This window comes from Ictidomys tridecemlineatus, chromosome 4, assembly GCF_052094955.1.
Source record: "Ictidomys tridecemlineatus isolate mIctTri1 chromosome 4, mIctTri1.hap1, whole genome shotgun sequence".
NCBI classification, from domain to species: domain Eukaryota; kingdom Metazoa; phylum Chordata; class Mammalia; order Rodentia; family Sciuridae; genus Ictidomys; species Ictidomys tridecemlineatus.
This window is the reverse complement of record NC_135480.1, coordinates 160,403,637-160,418,671: the sequence shown is the minus strand read 5'-3', so window position 1 is coordinate 160,418,671 and position 15,035 is coordinate 160,403,637. Positions and strand designations below refer to the sequence as shown.

Here is a 15,035-nt window from a genome sequence, read left to right as displayed (position 1 = left end):
AGATTCCTCCGATTAGGAAAATACGTTGTCTAACAAAGAAAAAGTCATGCTGAGATGACAAATGCTACCTCTCCCAGAGGCAGGTGCATCAGCAAAGCAATTCATGGCCTCTGTATTTAACACCCTCACTGATGCTGGAACAAGTAATCAAGCTATAAGTAATCTGGGCAGAGGATGCTACCAGGCTCTCTGACTCACATGGCTAGCTTCCTTTGGCAGCCAAAAAGGTATCTGTGTCCACACACTCAGGGACAAGAGTCAATAACCTGAAGGTACAGAGAATGTGTTCCAGCATGCAGTCCATGTGTTTGGCTAGGTCTCAAGGACTGTAACTACCCAAGTAGAAATCAAAGCCCTGTGAGAAAGCAATGAGCAGTTAGTGCTGGGGACCTGTGCCAACCCAGTGACAATCATCCATGCCTTAGGTTTCCTTGTGTCATCAACACAAACACCCAAATCCACAGTAGTCCCAGGTGAAGACAACTAACCAAATGAGTAAAGAGAGTGGGTATTAAAGATAGGAAGGAAGTAAGAATACAGATTCTCTATGGGGAAGGAAGGGGTTGTCTGGGCTCTGCTTCATGATGGATCTCTCTTGAACTGCAGCAGATAACCCAAGAACTGCCCAACCTAGCACCAGTGCCATGATAGGAATAATATTTTCAGAGGGTGAACTTCTCATGAACTGTACTCCCCAGATGACTGGGCAAAAATCAGGAATTTCTCTTTTCATTCCCTCCTTTCTGTGTTCTTTAGCATCTCTTTCTCAAGTCTTTTTCCTATTTCTTTTTTTTCCCCCAATTAAAGTAACATAGCAGAGCATGTTTCCAACCCTAAGGCCAGAGGAAAAGCTCTTCAACTCAAATTGTGCATGAGGCCTTTGACTTAAGATTTCCTAAGATGGCATTGTGTATGCTTAGGCAACAATAATAATCCTTTCAAAGCTTCGGCCAAATCCTTGCCTGCCCTTGTATTGTTACTTGAGGACTTTAGAGATACTAGATTGTAGGGAAAGGCAAACATTTCAAAAAGTAGAAAAGATTTATTTTGGGAGACTCCACTCCATATCTGTTGATTGATTTGTAAGCTGTTGAGTTTTGAACTGTAAAGCTCCAATGTTTCATCACCATCTCCACAGGAAAAAGCTGTCTGGTGGTGGTGCTTCATCCCCAGGGAGCTTATGAGCAAAGGGATTGATGACTTGTACAGATACATCAGCTCTTATTGCAGTGAGGACTGCAGGAAGGTGCTTAGTTTAATAGCTGTCTTGAAAAAGGCAGCATATAAGACACTCAAGATTTAAGAAAGTTGTATGGGCAAGGGGCTGCTTCTCAGTAGCATGGAGTATGCTTAGTATGCATGAGGCCCTGGGTTCAATCCCCCTCCAAACACTCCCCAACAAGCAAAAACAATGGCCATAACCAAAATACAAAGCCTGGGTCACTCTGGCTTTCCCTGAGCACAATGTAGAAAAGGCCAATAGAAACGCACAATGTAGAAGAGCACAATGTAGGTTTTGTTCATTATTATATACCCAGCACAATGCCTGGCACGAAAGAGGCATTCAATAAATATTTGTTCAGTAGAGACTGAATAAAGAGAAATTGTTTATCTTGAAGTGCATCATAAAATTTTAAATAGTGGGATGTAGAATATTTCATATCCTCTTCACATGAACAAGCACCATTAAGGGCTTATAAAAATATTTACCATTTTGATGTTTAACCATCCTTGCTATCTGAATGCTTTTACCTAAGTGTTTCTTATGCAAAATTAAGTCCTTTTCCTGTAGATTTTTTCATAGTTGTTTAATTTATAGTTAAAGTCAGTTTCTGTTTTATGATGAATAGAAAGGCTCTGCATTTCTTTTAGTCAACTTTTGCATTGCTGTGACCTAAAGACCTGATAAGAACTAGCTAGAGGAGGAAAAGTTTATTTTGGCTTATGGTTTAGTCCATGGTTGGCTGACTCCATAGCTCTGGGCCTGAGGTGGGGCAGGACATCATGAGAAAAGAGTATGGCAGAGGAAAACAGCTCAGAACATGGCTCCAAGAAGTGTGTGAGAGTGTGTGTGTGTGTGTGTGTGTGTGTGTGTGTGTGTATAAGCATGAGCTCTCTCTGCTCATTAGGGACAAAATATAAACCCCAAGGGTATACCCCCAGTGATCTACTTCCAGTGATCTATTTCCTTCAGTTATACCCTACTTGCCTATAGTTACTACAGAGTCAATCTATTTAAGTGACTTAATCCCTTCATTATGTTACAGCTCTCATAATGTAATCACTTCACCTCAGAATATTTTTGCATTGTTTCACACATGAACTTTTGGGAGACACTTCATATCTAAACAAAAACAGCATGTTAAATTTGACTTAAGGCATTTTTCTAATAGAGTTCACCTTTTATTTCTTTATCTAAAAGCTTTGATTCTGTGGGTAACACTCATTTTCAAAGAATCACAAACATTAGAGCTGGGAGGGGTCAGGCAGCTGCGCATCTCATGACTCCCTTTGTGCTGTCCTTACCCACAGCTCTAGCCTCCTGTCAGGTGAGTAGCCTGAGTCAACAAATGCTGGGTTGACAGAGGAAGCAAACAAAATGCTCACATCCCTTGCATGAGAGGTCACTTGTTTTTCAAGGAACAGATCACCAAGCACTCGTTGTGTTACATGAGAAAAAAAAATGCCTATAAATAATAAAAGCGAGCCAACATGATCACTTAAGCTGTCCTGAATGAGTGACCAGCATCATCTTTCTCCAAATAAATGTGGCCTTTTCATACCCCTGCTTATCCTCCTTCGGTGGTTCCCCACTGCCTGAGGGAAATACAGTCCAAGCAACATAATTTAGCACCCTTTGCTCTTTGGAACCTGGTCTCTGCCCATCCTCTGCCATTGGCTTCCATCTCCTGACCTTTTCTCTACGTTCATGTTTTCTCTCCTGCCTAACCCGTCTCCTTCTTTTTTCTTCACTTGCATGATCCTAGGGACACCTTACCCTTCAGCATAGGTATCCCCTATTCCAAGAAGCTGCTTATCAGCCTCAAGCCTTCTCAGACCCCTATGCATACAAGTTACTGTTTTGAAATCTGTCCTTAACCGTAACTCCTTTAAGACAGGATTTTGTCTTCTTGTTATTTCTGAAGACCAAATTCAAGCAGACTGCTGGACATGATGCCCTTTCATTTTCATTTTTTTGTTTACTCAATTAAAATTAAAAACACTCTGCCTTAATTTTTTTTTGCAGAAGATTGACTCTTGTCAATGCTCTGTATAGGAACTTTTATTTTGTGATCTAAGAGGTCTCTCAATTATATAGATGTTAAGAAACTAGAAAAGTTTCCTTCTCAGAACTTAACTGAATGGATTTTCCCAAAGCTGATGTTCCTATCTTTAGAATGAAACATACAGGCTCTCAGGTGACCTGTTGGTAAGGTAGATCCAATCCCTTGATTTTTACCCTACATTTAAGCAAAAACTTATCTAAGCATGCAAAGTAATTTAGTCCTGAGGGAAATGCACATGTGACTTTTACCCTTGTTGATGCCAAAATGCTACTGGGACAGCTCTGATCCCTGAGTTCATACATTGATGGAGGGGAAACAACACAGGATCCCACTGGCCCAGTAAGTCCCAATGTTTAAGAAGCAGCTTCTTCTTTTGTAACAGACATATCAGAGGAAGAAAAGAGAAAGAACATATGACAGATCTGGGTTTATCAAGGAAGAAGATGTCAGTAGCAGTAACTCTCCATAGGTGCCTGAATATGGCGTCCAAATCTGGACTCAATTTTTGTGGATGCTAGTGAGGCTTGGTGTGCTTTTGCTTTAAGCGCTTAAAAGTTAGTATGGATAGTGCCAAAAAACAGCATATGGAAACAGGGAGCACAGCAGAAGATAAACCAATCTTCAGAGATCATGCTGAAACAGCAACCCTTAAAACAAGTTGTCAAAGGCGAGGGTGCCCGCAAAGCTTTAAAACCTCCATCAACCAAATGAAAATGTGTTTGTTTTAAAAGGCAACACCTTCTGCTCTGGCTATTTTAAGTTAATATAAAAAAATTGGAAATTGGAAATCGTGTGCTGCTAGTATGTATGGCTTTTGTTAGTGTACAATAAAACGGGCATTCTGAAGAATGCTTTTAAAGAGGAGACTCTGACCTTTAAGAAGTTTTTCTGAACTCTCTTTATTTTTTTCCAAATAGGGATTCTCAGGCTTCTTTTATGATTCTTGCTTGTTGTAAGAACCATCCTAGGTCTGAGCAAAGAGACTGAGATGGGGTGGGGAAGAGGGCAGAAACCAAGCACCGTTCCTGGAATTAGGGGCTTTTCGTCTCTCCTCACTGTTTATCTATTCTGTACCACTCAGCTGTTCTCTGTTGCACAGAAATAAAAGTTTAGTTTAAAAAGTATGTTAGAACAAAGCTGCAGAAATTGCCTGGAATTTCCTTCATTTTCAGCCATCTGGCTCTCATTGCTTACTCTGCTCCCCTCCTCCACATACATTTACCAAATCTTTTCAACACACGCTGGCCAAGCTATCAAATGCTTATAATTAATAACAGCCATGCACTTTTTTTTAAAGGTAGTGCTTTCTGGTTTTCCTTGGGCTGCTCATGTCACTGCTGTTATAAACCAGGGAGATAGTTAGCGAGTGTAATTAATAAAAGTTAGTCAAATAAAAACAACATCAAATTTGGGTCTTAAAAGTCTACAAAAATCATGCTTTCTTTTAAACTAGAAGTGTTTCACACACAAAAAAAAATGAAAGAAAAGGAGAAGACAATGATTGCTTGATTGATGATTATAATGATATTAATGATTATAGTGACTGCTATAATCCTATTTTAAAGATGAGGAAAGTGAGTATCCAAAAAGGTATATATGACGTCTTAAAGGTTAGACAGCTAAAAGTGACAGAGTAGGACTTGATCCTGGGTCTAAATGTATGTTCTATTATTTGTATTTTGAGAATCCCAGAGATGTGAAAAATCTTTAGTGAACAGTATTGAGTTAAAAAAAAAATCAGGTTGCTGGACAATACATGCAATGAGATCTCATTTATAAAAGCCTCATTGATACAGGTACAAAACCTTATGTATTTTTAGATGCTCATGTATGTATTCACAGAAACCCCCCTAAAGTACACGCACCAAGCCATTAGCAGTGGTTACCTCTGGAGAGGAAAGAACTAGAACCTAAAGTATGGAGGTAAAAGAGGAGCATATACCTTGCTTTTTTGATTAATCCTGCTCTACTTGAGTTTTAACCAATCAGTTTCTTTATGTGTTACCTGTATAATTAATAATTAGAATACTTAGATAACTTTTTGATTAGGAACAGGGGATGTCTTCTTTCCCAATGATGGATCTTAAATTGTTTAGGGGTATTTCTTCCCTGAGCCTGTCTAAGGCACCACTGAAAGGCTGGAAAGGTGGTGTGGCTTCTGGACACAAAGTCCTCAGACAGTGGTAAAGGTGCACAGGTGATTTTTTTCCCCTCCTTGTATTGATAACTCCTTGCCATCAACTTTAAAGGAAAATTCTCATTGGTGATTCACAGGCAAAGTGGTCCTAATTTTTTATGGCCAATGTTAGGCAAGGTCGTGAAGATATTACCATCTACCCTTCACCCAGGACCTTTCATCCTTCTTGACAATTACACTCATCTCTGGGTAGTGCCAGCAATTTCCTCAACCTTTAGGGCTCTCCCTTCTGTTGCCTTTATATGCTTGCTTTGGGGATACTTTGCTGTACATGGTTGATAACATAAAAGCTTATAATCCTAAGACAATTTATTTTTTTGGTATTTCAATATTTGATATTTATATGTTTGGCATTTAAAGGCATAAAGGAAAGGAGTCCAAAAATGGTATTTTCAGCATCAAGTGGAAGAGGAGAGAAAAGGGGGATGAATAGGAGATAGAGCGCTGAGGTCTTCCAGCTACTGATAATAATAGGGCCTAAACATTGCAACTTACAAATATGGCCCTAGTCCTTCCTATACACTTATTAAATAAATACTTAATAAACACCTGCTATATGTCAATTCCCAGATGCTTGGGATAGAGAAAGGAGGAACAAGGCATAAAATTGATACCAAAGACTTTCAAATCTAGTCTTTTTCAACAGAAAATCACTACTTAAAAAATTACCCTAAAAATGTAAGCCTTACTCAGGTGCACACACATGCGCACGTCTATACATACTCACAGACTGGAAAAAGTAGAATCCTTCCAGCTTGAGAACACATCCTTCCTGCTGTGCATAACCAGATAGGACGATGTCATTGCCTAAGCCTGGTGAAAGTCAGACATGTGCTTCTGATACAAGCTTTGACCACACAGAGTCAGGAGAAGTCAAGTTTAATTTTAGAAATACAGCTCCAAAAGTCAGATTTCACTCTTCAGAGTCCTTGATACACTCCTTAGGATCAGATAACTCTGGCCATATGCAAGAGGTAAAATGGCTTCTTCACTAGTGCTCAGCAGGACTAATAACTGCCAGGAAGGGTCTTATCTTCACCTAGCACCACTTCAGAGGCAAAAGTCAAGACCTGCAACATTTCTAAATGTCCCCCCCAAAATGCTATTCTTTCTTTTTAAAACACATGGATATCAACACAGACCAAGAACCTAAAAGATCACATACATAAAGTTAGGACTCATTAGAAGACACACCAATTTGCAGAGGAAACACTGAACCATGTGGAACAAGAATTGTGATTCAAAGATCTAAATCATTCCCCACTGGATGGAAGGTGCATGGAATAAATGGTGCGCTATTAGGCCTCTATCAAACACATTTCCCTTTTTGCATAAATCTTGCACCAAGGAGAGTAGAAAGACAGATTTTTTTCCCCTGATATTAGACTAAAATATTCCATAGGAGAGGTGCCTATATATTTTTCACTTTTAAGATGAAAATCAACTTTGGCTCTCAGGTGGGAAATGAAGAGAATGAGTCCTATCTGATTGCTCTACTTTGCCCACCTTAATGTTTTAATTAGCATCATTCTACAGATACTTGCCTGTGTACAGTAACCCAAGAAATCTGTGGCCATTGAGAGGTCTTACCATAGCTGGGTGATAGGAAATCAAAGATTATTTAGAACATAATCCTGCTAACCCAACAATGGTCCTTGAGTCAATAAGAAGCTCACAGAGTGAATTAGACTTATCAATCACAGTCAGTACTTTGAGGATGGGAAATAACACTTTCTGTTATATTCCTTTTATTGAACAAGGAAGGAGCAGGTGAGTGGTCACAAACCCCAGGAGTTTTCAACTAGTCCTTGGCACCAACTCCTTGGCAACATCTCAGCTCATCACAGCATTTGGATGTTACCACAGCACTGGAATGAGGTTAGAAAAGACCCTTCTTGTTTTTTAAGTGATGATAAATAAGGACAGAAATGATAGCCATTATCAGCACAATGAAGCAGGAGTAGTGATCTGATACTTCTGCTTACAGAAAATTGAAGAATCATGGGATCCTTGAGCAGGACATGGTGACCTCAGATCATCTTTACAACATAAATGTGGAAAGAGAGAGCACCACACAGCTAGTTGGTGACAGAAGAAGGTGATAAGCCAGGCCTCCTGACCTCCTAGCCAACGGCCTTGCAGGCTGTCCATGTTGGATCTACTCCACTGTATTCAAATAGAAAAGTCTGCACCCTTCGCTCAAGCACTTGAATCTTGGGCTCACTAAACTAGGAGCTATTAGGTTAGGAGAGATTTGGGACCACATGAGGGCGGTGATAGAAAAGGAGATTACTTAGGATTCCATGTACTGGATCTGAGCTTTGCTTGGTCAAGCCCTGACTCTGTTTCACTGGTTGCTGTTCTTATGGTGGGGAAGGGGATCCTGCTCAAAGAAGTGGCTGCTTTCTGGTTGCCATGGACAGTGTGGCATGAGTGGCTCTCTACACTTTTGTATTTGAAGGGGAAAGCCCAGGACCACCATTCTGATGAAAAATTGAACAATTCTGATGATGCGCAGAAGTGTCACTATGGGAGTGTGTCCCCATATGATTGATAAAGGCCTGTGATCTGTCTCTTTGAAGTCACAAAGAAAGGCCTCTAGCTGGATGAGAAATAAGACAAGAAGCATACAGGCTTAACCAGCAAACTGTTGTTAAAGCCTGAAAGCAAATTCTGCTTCTCATGATATACCTTGCAGAAGGAGGAGAAACGTCACTCAGAAATAGCATTCCTTTCATATCTAGGCTATGAGCTCATCCAGGCACATTCTTCATTCCATCAGCGGATTTGAAAGTCTGGCTTTGGTTCTTTAAATGTCTCCAAAGCAGAATCATAGAGGATAGTTGCTCAAAAAGAAGTATCTAAAAGGCAAATTTCTCCAGACACCATAAAATTGTGTGGACTGAAGCAGTGATTGGATTGATTAACTAAGACTCAAAGTTGGGCAATAATGAGACCCAGGCAGGGCCAAACAATGAAATGCTCTAATTGATTTTACGCATGTGGAATGAACACACACACCCCAGAGCGTGCTGTAATGAATCTGCATGCTGTGGGCCTACAGATTTCACAGTGGGTCAATTATACCACCCAGATGCTTCAGTTCCTTAGACCCTACAAGTCACAAGTCAATTCATTACTATGGTAAGAGGGCTTAGGACACAGGCTAAAAGGCGACAGAATCTATGAAGTCTGTGGTCAGTTCACTTTGCCTTTAGGGGAAAGCAACAATGTGGCACGTGCACATACCAGCCATGCCATAAGGCTCGCTTCAGTGCATGAAGCCTTCTGGACTCTGTGCATGACCATTGATTGGGCTGGAATTCCAAAGCCCTGGTTTCAATTAAATTTAAGTGGATTTGACTGAAAGTTTGAACTGATGCTAATTGGTTTTCAAAACATTGGGTAACAATAAGGGTTCTGGTCTTGCCCATGGAAAGATGCACCCAGTTCTGCACACACTCCTGGCTGGCAGGGCCGGCAACATGTCCCTTACCTTGCTGGGCAAGGATCCAAATTGCAGGATTTCAGGAGCTGTGGGGGCCGGCGGCTGGTCACGCACAGGTTCTCATCGGCAAGCTCCCGAGTCTGTTTGTTCAGGCAGCTCACCACAGCCTCCTGGACACCTGTGTACAGATCACACTGTTAGGCCATAGTGCAGAGGGTGTGTGTGTGGGGGGTGATGAAGTGTAGACAGGCAGGTGGTGGGAGGTCTCTGTGATCAGTAGGACTCTCGCTCCATGTGAGAGGCAACAGTTAAAAGCCCAGGCCTGCCAATCTTGTCAACCATTACTCTGTCCAGGGCTGAGAATGTAGCTGAGTGGTAGAGCATTTGCCTAGCATGCAAAAGGCCCCAGGTTCAATCTCCTGCAAAACACAACCATGAGTGCATGCATGCACACACATATAAACACTCATGTATGCATGCATGTGCGCACGTGCGCGCACGCGCGTACACACACACACACACACACACACACACACACAAGCATCAGTTGATCTGAAAGGAGGAACTCATGAGCTTGTGGCCACTATAAGTATGCCCCTTGAGAAGGGCAATTCCTCCCAAAGACAGGCTGCTATCAACACTGTTGAAGTGCTTAAAAATATGCCACCAATCTATGCAACCACCATGCTGAAATGTCATCATTTCATGCAGAAAGAGCACAGGGTAAAAGAAACCCAAATCTAACAAAAAAACTGCAAAGTTCTTCACACATTCAATCAACAGGAGATTGTTGTATTGGAAGGGAAGCCAAAGGCCACAGCTTAATATCTAACTTTCTATAAACTGCTGTGCTCTTAGGGTCTTGTATCTAGGACATCAGCCTCTACTGATTTCCTTTTGATTTTGGCTCATTTCTGTAGGGAACTAGGCAACTTTGGAAGCTAGAACAAGAAGAATAAGAAGTATAATAATGACAGGCATGGTAAACAATCTTTCCATTCATACCTGAGCACCTGAATTGGCAATAGTGAAATAGGACTTTGAGTAATTACCAGCACAAGTCTTTCAAAGTGTTCTGCCAGATCCCTTATGGAGATTTTCATAAAGCATGGAAACACTTAAATAATTCATGGATTGATGGAATATTTCATTCTGCTACCTGAAGTCATAATAACAATAGTTAACATCTACAGAGTGCCCATTAATAGGCAGGTACCACAGCTGAGGGCTTGGCACACAACTCTTTCAACAATTCCACAAGATAGGTATTATTTTTATACCCACTTTACAGAAATGGAAACTGAGGTTTAGAAGGGTAAAAGATGTGTCTAATGTTATACAGTTGCTAAATGTTGAAGTGGAGGTTGATTGCGCCCTTAGCATTGCCTGAGAGCATTATCATTTAAAAATACTAAGAGGCTGTCATATCTGTTTCCCTAGAGATCTTCAGAAATAACCTAGACATGTGTCTGGAATCATTTCAGCAGAGTTCAGTTTAAGAGACAAGACATTCTTGCTAATTTGCTATCATCCATACACAATTATATATATAAAGATACCTACATCTAAAGATTATCCATCTATAGTTAGACATTTGTATATATGGTTTTAACATAGTCTCACTATCCATGTAGTTATTTATGTACATACTTGATCTCTTTTTATCTTCTGCATTTCTTTATTCAGTGGTAGCAAACATAACACAAGTTGTCCCAATGCTTGTTAGCTCTATCACTGTCCTTCCCCTTTCACGCCCTAGGTTTCCCAAGCCATTCTCATCCCACTCAACAGGATAATGCTTCCTAAATTGATGTTAAATTGATCTAGGTTACTCAGCAACACCATCTTTTAAAAACTGGCATTCTAAAGCCAGGATCCAAATCAACTTACTTTCTTTTTTCTAAGTCTGATAAATCAAACATGTTTTTGGTCTCAATCATAGGATTTTTCTGTGGCCATTATGGGATCTTGGCATTTTCTTTCTTCTAAGTTTTTATCGCTTCAAAATTTAATTGGATCCTGGTTTGATGCCTACCACCCACCTCAAAAAAATTTAATTTGCCTATGGGATGGCCTGTTCAAGGTGGAGAATTTGAGATTCGCACTAGATATTCAAATTACTCCACCATATTCTGTAATACTGACAGTATGATGATTTCTGTGACTGAACCATTTGGAATTCATGGTATGATGATGCAGCAAACAGCTCCCAAGAAACTGTTGATATCATCACTGATTTCTCACTGGATCCATTTGGCATCAAGGTCATGATGACCAGCCACTGAATATAGCTTACTATTCCATACAGAATCTAGAGCTGTGGTTATGCTAAAAATGGAGTTTTCCATTCATTTGCTTACTTAGTAGTGTTTAAGAAATTTGAAATGCTGCTCTAAAATAAGATATAGTTTGATTTTTTTTCAGCCATGGCAGGAAGGGACCATGGGGCTTGTCACGTACCTGCTATTGGAATGAAGTGTGTGAGGGATGGGCTGTTTCCATCCACTTGATGGACTCTTTAGCTATAGAATTTAGGTTCTTCTAAGACTGCAAGGGATGGGGGTAAGAGCTAAGTTTCTAAAAGGGCATTAGTAATCTCCTCTCTTCGCTATGTAAAACACAAACCTACATTATTGCCAACCATTAATCATAGTTCCAGATAAAGATCACCATGGGGTGGCTAAGTGCTGAGATTAGGAAGCATTCCAGAGTTACTAAATTCTAATCCAAGGTATTATAAAACAATATACTAGGCCCCTGCCACACTGTGCTTTAAATCTCTTGCCACGGGCCAGCTGTCTCTGCATTCTTAGGTGGGGCCTGAGGTGTGGGGAAACCCACGACAGAAGTTCTGTCATAATTAAGGAGTATCTGGGACCAGTTTTTTGTTTTAAAATCAATACATAGTAAATTTTTGTAGGATGAAAAAATATGACGGGTAAAGAGCAGGGTATTCTAAGCAAGCAGACTGTTAAGGCAAATGGGAACTTTGAGGACAGGAGCCTGGAGTAAAGGAGCTGCCCTGGAAAGAGGAGCTCACCTTTGGGTTCACCCATTACCTGGCATAGGAGACACAGGCAAGGATGGGAGAGGTTAATTCACTAAGTTTGTGTTCTTTCCAGAAGGGTTAACATATGCCTTGCAACGGAAACTTTTAACTGAACAGAGAACCCATGTGTAAGTACAGTTCCTTACAACTCTGGGCTTTCCTTCCTTTCTTCTTTTCTCTCCTTTTCTTCCACTTTTTTTTTTATTGGTGTGTTATAGTTGTACATGATGGTGGGATTTGTTGTTACATATTTGTACATGCACACCACCTGGGTTTTCCTTTTCTTGACAAGCAAAAGGAAAAAGGAGCCACAGGTACAAGTCTTCACCTTCCACTTTTGCTAAAGTCAGTTTCAAGTTTTCCCCCAGCTAGATTTAAATTTGAGTTTCATCATCTAGGAGTTCAACTCAGCTGCTCAGTTTCAAAACTGCTGTCCTTGACCACACTTATCAATTCACTTGTGGGAAATTAAAATATAAAAAATGAGATAATAGTAGGACAGATTTGAGCAGGTTAGGCTCACTTTCAGTTTTCCAGAAAATGGGATTTTCTGTGTTTATATCCCCAGAACTGCATAATTGTTACATGATATTTGATATTTGATGACAGCTTGGCAAACACATTACTAACTAGTTCCTTCCGGTTACTACTTCTTCTAGGTGAAAGGTGACTTTTGTGTCTAGCCAATTTCATCTCTTTGAGATTACAGAAACAATACGATTAGCCTGACTGGCTCTACAACCCAAAAGTGATTTAATATCTATTTGTTAATCCTATACAGGGTTGATTTCAGCAAAAATGATTTAAGACTATATTTAATCTTGTGGGTTATATTTTGGTGAAAGATCAAAATTGATAATACAATAAAAACTTACTGCCAAACAATGACTTGAAAATACATGATCCATATATTGAACTAATTTGTTAATGCATATGGGCATAGTATAAGACCATATAACCAAAGTATATTTTCACCACTTTGGAATTTTCAACTCTTAACATTTCAGGTGTAAATATATTACCTTGGCACAGTGATATAACTGTAGGTAAGTGTGATCAATTGATGACAGTTAAAGACCTAAGGAATTTTAGTAACTTTACCCTTCCTTAGATGTAAAGGACATATAATTTTTGTTATACAAAGACACTCAGATCCTACAGGTAGAGATCAATTGTGTATCCAACATTTGAATCTTATTTCTAAATCAAATTCTTCTGAAAGCACTTAAAATTAATACATTCCACTCTGGACTTTCAGTTTTAAACCCCTGGTTGGTCAGTAGAATGGATTGACTCTTAAAGATAAAGGCATCCGGTTATTTATATATTCCATTACTGCATCTATTTTTTCCACCTGCTCATAAAGTTCCAGGCTTGACTTGTAACCGAGAGCCATAACGGAGAGACCATAAATACTTTTTTTTTCCCAAAGCACATTTGTTTTTTTACTAGAAATAATGATCATTCAATTCAGGTGATCTTGGAAATTGGAGCTAAAAACACAACCATCTGAACTCTGAGTCATTGCTCAGCGTAGAAAGGAACAACTGCAGCCATTCCTTTGGGCCAGGGCCACAGCTCTTCTCCCTGACTCTCAGCTCTGCTGGGGCTCACAGATCACCAAAGCTTATAAAACACACTACTCTCTCATTAGGCATAGAAGAAAAAATGTCCTGAAAATGAGTGGAAGGACGGCACGTGAAAACAGTCAGATCAGCTGAGTTCCGAGAAACTGTCTCCCAGAATTATTTGGAAGAATTTAGGTTTTAAGATACCAGGGATTTCCATTAAATCACTCTATAATTCCAGGGTTGGAAAATGGAAGATCAGAAACAAACAAGAACTTCAGGGTCAGAACTACTAAAAGTTTAAAAAGACCTGCTGGATTAAATAGATTCTTTGCTGGTACTTATTCCATTATTCATTCCTTTAGAAGAGTTTCTCAAATGTCATGGTTTAGAAAACAGTTTTGGGAAATAATTTGCATACTTTATTTCACCAGCAAAGGAAGAAATTTGCTGGGAATGTGGAACCTCAACATGTCCAAAGGGGTTACTGATGACAGCAAGAGGGATATGACAGGACATCAGTGGCACTTCCTAACCTATCAAAAATCTCTCTTGGGAGTAGGTGTGAGACAGTGAGTGATAATATGAATTTAAGGCATTTTCTACAGTGGTGAGAAAGATCATGATCTTAAAGAACTGATTTTCTGTCACAATCCTGTTTATAACACCTGAAACAAAAAATTACTAAAGAGATACGCTAATCAGTTTGGTTTAATATTTACAATGTATTGTAATATTATAATGTATACATACATTGAAACACCTAGGTACCCATAGATGAGTGGTTAATTAAGTAATTTTAAAAAATCACTATGTAAGCTACTTGTATGTCACCATAGAGTATACCCAAGAGAACCAGATGAATGTACTTGGAAATGATGGCCATTAGTTGAATAATATTTATAATAAGAAAGCTTTAGGAATTCTCTACATGCTTGAAGTGTGGTAGCATGTAAAGATTGTAGACAGAGAGCAGCAGCTTTGGCCTAGTCCCAGCTCTGTCACTCACTAGCTGTGAGGTCTTGAACAAGTCACTTGGCTCTTTTGCATATCATTGCACAATGGAGTGGGGTTTGGCTTTGATCACTAAAATCTTTTCCAGCTCCAGGTATGCACTGTGCTGGATAATCTTTACACTGCCTTTCCCTTTCTTTGGAAAACCAGCTGAGTAAATTGTAAGGACCCTAACCTGTTCTTGAGAACAGCAGAGTGTGGTGGTGTACTTTGGGTATTAATTCACACCGCACGCACACACGCGCACACACACACACACACACACACACACACACACACACGGAAGCAAGAGCTCAGATAAACAAGTCAATGTTGAGTACAAAACATCAGAATGACAACTGAAAGCAAAGGCGTGAGTTGTTGGCCACTCACAGCTGACAGCCTGGGGCCACTCAGCAGACACAGAAATCAAATCTATTGGTTCGATTTACACTTGCTTTACCTTTAGAATGGCTGCCTCCCTTTCTGCCCC

General features: G+C 39.9%; 1 protein-coding gene across 4 annotated transcripts in view; it reads right to left on the bottom strand.

Moving 5' to 3' along the window:
* The window catches only part of Adamtsl1 (ADAMTS like 1), an 876,927-nt gene that overhangs the window by 138,071 nt on the left and 723,821 nt on the right, over positions 1-15,035 (bottom strand). For all 4 annotated transcript variants that reach the window (XM_078047684.1, XM_078047686.1, XM_078047685.1 and 1 more), the window contains one exon: positions 8,981-9,110. In XM_078047684.1, the coding sequence (XP_077903810.1) occupies positions 8,981-9,110 (130 nt within the window). The remainder of the gene's footprint in view (positions 1-8,980; positions 9,111-15,035) is intronic.